Raw genomic sequence first — 5,966 nt, 5'->3', positions numbered from 1 at the left:
CACAAAGAGGAGACTGAGGATTCTGAAATACTTAATCATGCTCACGGGGAGCCAATACATAGACCAAGAGGGGCCAATGAATGGCTTAAAATCAGGAAATGTGTGTGCCAGGGTTGTATCCTTTCACTATACTTATTCAGTCTGTGTGCTGAGCAAATAATCTGAGAAACTGGATTATATGAAGAAGAATGTGGTATCAAGATTGGAGGAAGACTCATTAACAACCTGCAATACGCAGATGAAATAACTTTGTTTGCTGAAAGCAAACAACCTAAAATACTTACTGATGAAGATCAAAGACTACAGCCTATGGTATGGGTTGCACCTCAATGTAAAGAAAGTAAAAATCCTCACCACTGGGCCAATAAATAATATCATGATAAATGGAGGCGAGATTGAAGTTGTTAAAGGTTTCGTTTTGCTTGGATCCACCATCAACACTCATGGAAGCAGCAGTCAAGAAATCAAATGACACATATTGCTTTAGGCACATCTGCTTCAAAAGACCTCTTAGAAGTATCCAAAAGCAAAGATATCAGTTTGAGGACTAAACTTCACCTGACTCAAGCCATGATATTTTCAATAGACTCATATACATGTGAAAGTTGCACAGTGAATAAAGAAGACCCTAGAGAATTGATGCATTTGAGTTCTGGTGTTGGAGAAAAATATTAGAGGTACCATGAACTGACAGAACAACAAACAAATCTGTGTTGGGAGAAGTACAACCAGAATGCTCCTTGGAAGCCAAGATGGCCAGACTTTGTCTCTCACACTTCAGATATATTGTCAGGAGTGACAAGTCTCTGGAGAAGAAAGTCATGCTCGGTAAAGGGGAGATTGGTTCTGACTCACAGCTGGTTGGCTTGATCCTCTCAAGTAATGTTAGCGAGTTGTAGAATCATCTGCAGTATGATTGTACTTGAGCACAGTTAATATGCTGTACACAAATATTTACAATAGTTTTATTTGCATTTGTCAAAAATTGAAAATAAGACAAATGTCCTTTAATGGGTGAATGGATACGCAAATCATGAGACATCCGTACAGTAGAATACTAGCCAGCAATAAATATTGAACTGCTGATACATGTAGCCACTCTAGGACATTATGCTGAGTGAAAAAAAAGCCAGTCTTAAAGGGTTGCATATTCTTTGATTGCATTTATATGACACTTGTGAAGTGACAAAATTATAACGATGCAAAAATGTATCAGTAGTGGCCAGGGAAAAGGTGTAACTACTAAGGGGTCACACAAGGGAGTTCTGTTGTGGTAACTAAACAGTTCCATATCTTGACTGGGGCTATGGCTATCTGAGTTTACATATGTGATAAAGTACAATGGAAGTACACATCCACACACATGAGTGCATGCAAAAATGGGTAAATCCAAATAAGTCCTCTACCGCTTTACCTGAGTTAATAGTGTTTTACCAAAATTAATTGACAATTTTTCTATGGTTATAAAAGATATTATTTTGGTGAAACTGGATGAAGGGTACATGGGAATTTTCTGTATTCTTTTCACAACTTCTTTTGAGTCTTAAATTACTTAAAACCATAAAATATTTTTTTAAATCACATCAGGATGGTAGATTCAACAGCAGATGACTGAGGCAAGTAGTAATTGACTGACACATAGGTTCAGTAATGTTGCAGCTAAAGCCACAACTGGACACATAGGTGCTCACAATTATTGTAATCTCACATAGTGAAATGATATGTGCCACTGAGGGCAGTATAACAGAAGAGGGGAAGAATGAACATCCTTAGGAAAGCTTCCTGTCTAACTAAAGACAGAGTCCTGGTGTGGCTCTGTGGGCTAATGAACTGGACCAAAACATCAATTTGAACAGCAAGGTCAGGAGTTCGAATTCACCAGTTGTTCCTTGGAGACCCTACATTGTTTTTAAGTGCCGTTGAGTCAATTCTGACTCATAGTGACCCTGTCCAAGGAGCCAGTAGTGGGTTTGAACTGCTGACCTTCTGGTTCACAGTCCAGTGCTGATACTACAGTGCCACACCAGAATCCTATACAGGGTCACTATAAGTCAAAACTGACTCAATGGCACTTAACAACAAGAAACTTTAAGTTAGACAAGATGAGTTAACTCCACTACTCCACTCAACAGCACTTAACAATAATTGCACAAGTATAATATGAATGACTAAACATAATAGTGCAATAAAAACAAGCATTTCAATAGTGATTTATATCCTTCAGGGCATGATCTTATGTGATTTTCTCACCCGTATGTTAAAGCAAGACAGAGATGATTATTATCCTCAATATGTAGAATTGGAAGCCTAGACCAGACTTTTTCATTGTGCTCTGCTAGTCAATAGCATACCTGGAGCATAAGCCCAATAATTTAGTACTGCCACCCTGCCAAAAGGAGCAAAATTGTGTACAAATATCAATAAGATCAAGCATATTATAAGAATTCTGAGAAAAGGAATTTCTGGTTAGAAAATCAATGATGGCTCTTGGTGGGATATGATTTTGGGGCTGGACTCTCAAATGAGTTTCTCATAATGACTGCTATCCTAGGCGCTCTGGTGGCGTAGTGGCTACAAGTCGGACTGCTAATCTCATGGTTAGCAGTTCAAAACTACCAGTGATTCCATAGGAGAAAGATGAGGCTTCCTGCTCCTGTAAAGATTTACAGCCTCAGAAACCCTATATGGGGTTGCTATGAGTCAAAACCGACTCCATGGCACTTAACCATCACCACCATCCCCATTGTATGACATCACATTAGTTATGAGGGAATTCTCTTGCTGAAGAGCTTCCCCAAGGCATCCTTCATGTCCCGGTTCCTCAGACTGTAGATGAAAGGATTGAGCATCGGGGTCACTACTGTGTACATCGCAGTTATCACTGCATCTTTCAGGCTGTAACTGGTCAGAGGACGGAAATACATGCCCATCACTGTCCCATAATACAGAGAAACAACTGTGAGGTGGGAGCCACAGGTGGAGAAGGCTTTGAGCACGCCCTTGGTGGATGGGACCCGTAGAACAGTGGCAAAGACCCGAACATAGGAGATAATGATGCATACTAATGGCACAGAGAAAACAGTAACTCCTAGGTACATCATTTTCACATTAAAGTGGATATCAGAGCAGGACAACTTGAGTAAAGGGGTAATGTCACAGTAGAAGTTGGCCACTTCGTGGTTGCCACAGAAGGACAACCTGGATGTTAGCAGAGTGTGGGGAAGACCATTGGAGTTTCCAATCACCCAAGACCCCACAACAAGCAGAACGCAAGACCTCGGGCTGATGATGGTTGTGTAATGAAGAGGCCGGCTGATGGCCACAGCACGATCATATGCCATCACAGCCAAGATATAGCTATCTGTGTTGGCAAAGGCAATCATGAAATATATTTGTGCTAAGCATCCTTCAAAGGATATGGCTTTGCTGCCCAAGAGATGGTTTGCCAGCATCTTAGGGACAGTTACAGATGAGAAGATGATGTCAACAAAGGAGAGGTTGGCAAGGAAAAAGTACATGGGGTTGTGAAGGCGAATGTCAGAGCGAATGGCCAAGATGATGAGCAGATTTCCAATCAGTGTGATGGGGTAAACAAACAGGAAGAGGATGAAGAAGACATCTTCCTGCTGTTGCTGACCCGTAATTCCCAGGAGAATGAAACCCAGGGTAGAGGACTGGTTTTCTTCCCTCATGGCTTCTTCAGGATAAAAGGAAAAAGAATCCAGATTAGTAATGAAGTTGCTATTTCTAACAATCATCCTTATTTACCACTTTTGACTCCAAAGTACACCTATCTTTCTACTTAAGTTTGCTAAATCCAAACAGAGCCAATTTTTTTTGGTGAAAAGGTCCCTTATTCATCAGTGGGACTAATTACCAGTCAAAAATTAAGCAGTCTATGAATGAGAAGTATCCCTCCTTCCCAAACCAGTACCACTACTCTAACACTCATGATGCCATCATTTAGCAAATACTCAATTTTTCATATTCCATTTTCTAGATAATCTGTTAGGTCTCATAGAAAATCATAAATCTAAGAAAAATACAGTTCATTAATCCATTTGCTTAACATATAATTATTAAACATGAATCTGAGCTAAGCACGTATTGGAGAAAAGAAGGTGACTTGAGACATAGTCTTCCTTCAAGATCCTTACAACTTAATGGAAAAAGCCATAATGACACATTAATTTTACTAAACATGACAAATAAAGGACAGTATTTTGGAATCTGAGACAACATACTCCAGTCTAATGGGTGTGTCAGTAGAAGGAGTGCCCTGGACAATTAGGACTAAGTCCCCTGACCAAACTTAGAGTGAGCCAGAGCTCAGGAAGTGACAGGTGCCTGCATTGGTAACGGCCAATTAAAAATCATGGAGTCCTGGTGTGGCGCTGTGGGTTAATGCGCCAGACTGCAAAGCCATTTGAACGGCAAGGTCGGCAGTTCAAGCTCACCAGCCACTCCTTGGAAATCCTATACAGGGTCGCTATGGGTCAGAACCAACTCTATGGCACTTAACAGCAATTAAATATCACAAGGAATAAAATCAGCCCAATGAATTGCCCACTCTTATATGTGTCCCAATTTCAAAGTAGACTTTTGCCATCTCCCTCAATAGGTTCTGTATGTTTCCAAACCCTTAACTGTAAGTGATCACAATGCTTTTCTTCTTTGCTTCTTCCTCTCTTTTTTCATTATTTCTTTTGGTGACTCATCCAGCTCTTCAGTGGCTTCAATTACCACACTAGCAACGACTCCCAGGACTTTTTCTGTAGACTTGATTTGTCTGTCCCATATTTCCTTGGTTTGTCATCTTGCCAACATGTTTTATTAAACCCCATACTCTGCACATCCAGCCTAAATAGATTGCAAACTTTTCTGAGGAGGAAACCCACATCTTGTTCATTTTTATCTCCTCCAGAGACAAATTGTGGAGTAATTTTCATTGTTTATACCATTATGTCTGTACACAATATTTCTTGAATTGATCCAGGTTTATTCCGTGGGTTCCCCACATACAGGGTACTCACAGGTACACTCATCCAATTTTTGTTTCATCTTTACATCGGATTTTAGTGATTCTTCATTTAAAATAATCCCTGTACAACTCCACTTCTCTATTAATAGTCTCACTCCTTTAACTGACACCATCATTTTCTACCTGAAATATTGTAATGCTCCCTTAACTGCTTAAATACCGGTCTCCTCTTTGATCCATCTTGTACTCTGAGACCTTAGGAATTATGACAAAGATTCCTAGGTGCTCATCCAAAGCCATGTTATTCTCTTCTTTCTGAGAACTCAGAAACTCCCTTGTAGGGAGTTCTAGCCAACGTATTGGTGTGTTCTAGTTCTGGGCTCCTCTCATGTCCTCTTTCCCCTTTGCTAGCTAAATGCAAATGAAGAGACTGGGATGGTGGAGTCTAAGAATTGTGTGTCCACCATGAAATGCTCATGGGGACTGTTACATAGGAGACAAATACACTTTTATTTTGTGTAAACAATGATATGTTTTGTGATCTTGCTATTGTAGCTCAAGCTATCTTAAGTAATTCACTAGTTTTGTTTTTTTTTTGTTTTTTTTAAAGAGCCCTCCATTTAAGAATTAATCCAATCTATAATTAACTCAGGAATGCAGTAGCTCCATATAGCAAGCACTAGACTGAGAACCACAAAGTCTGTAGTTCAAACCTGCCAGCCACTCCTCTGGAGAGAGATGAAGCTTTCTGCTCCCGCAATGATTGAAAGCCTTGGATACCCTACACAGGGTCACACTGAGTCAGAACCAATTTGGCAGCACTGAGATAGGACAACAAGCACTAATTCTCAATGTCTTCCACAGTACGTATGAATTACAGTCTAGGTACAGGGGATGCATGTATAATTATCTTTTTTCCAAAATATGATGCTCTTTCTCACTCTTACTTCTAAAGGAATTTGGCTTCTTCTCCTAAGTGTCCTTC

At 40.1% G+C, this 5,966-nt stretch overlaps 1 protein-coding gene across 1 annotated transcript; it reads right to left on the bottom strand.

The window, feature by feature from the left end:
* Window positions 1–2,762: 2,762 nt before the first annotated feature.
* On the bottom strand, window positions 2,763–3,692 carry LOC102837459 (olfactory receptor 1A1-like). The gene has a single exon (XM_006863460.1). The coding sequence runs from the start codon at window positions 3,690–3,692 to the stop codon at window positions 2,763–2,765; it is 930 nt and encodes a 309-aa protein (XP_006863522.1).
* Between the last annotated feature and the right edge of the window lie 2,274 nt (window positions 3,693–5,966).

The sequence above is a fragment of the Chrysochloris asiatica genome, unplaced genomic scaffold (assembly GCF_000296735.1).
Source record: "Chrysochloris asiatica unplaced genomic scaffold, ChrAsi1.0 scaffold00054, whole genome shotgun sequence".
Classification (NCBI taxonomy): Eukaryota; Metazoa; Chordata; class Mammalia; order Afrosoricida; family Chrysochloridae; genus Chrysochloris; species Chrysochloris asiatica.
This window is presented reverse-complemented; position numbering and strand designations above follow the sequence as displayed.

Bases quoted from the DNA above. Each gene is read 5' to 3' on its own strand.
- LOC102837459 (XM_006863460.1), bottom strand. From the start codon at position 3,692: ATGAGGGAAGAAAACCAGTCCTCTACCCTGGGTTTCATTCTCCTGGGA.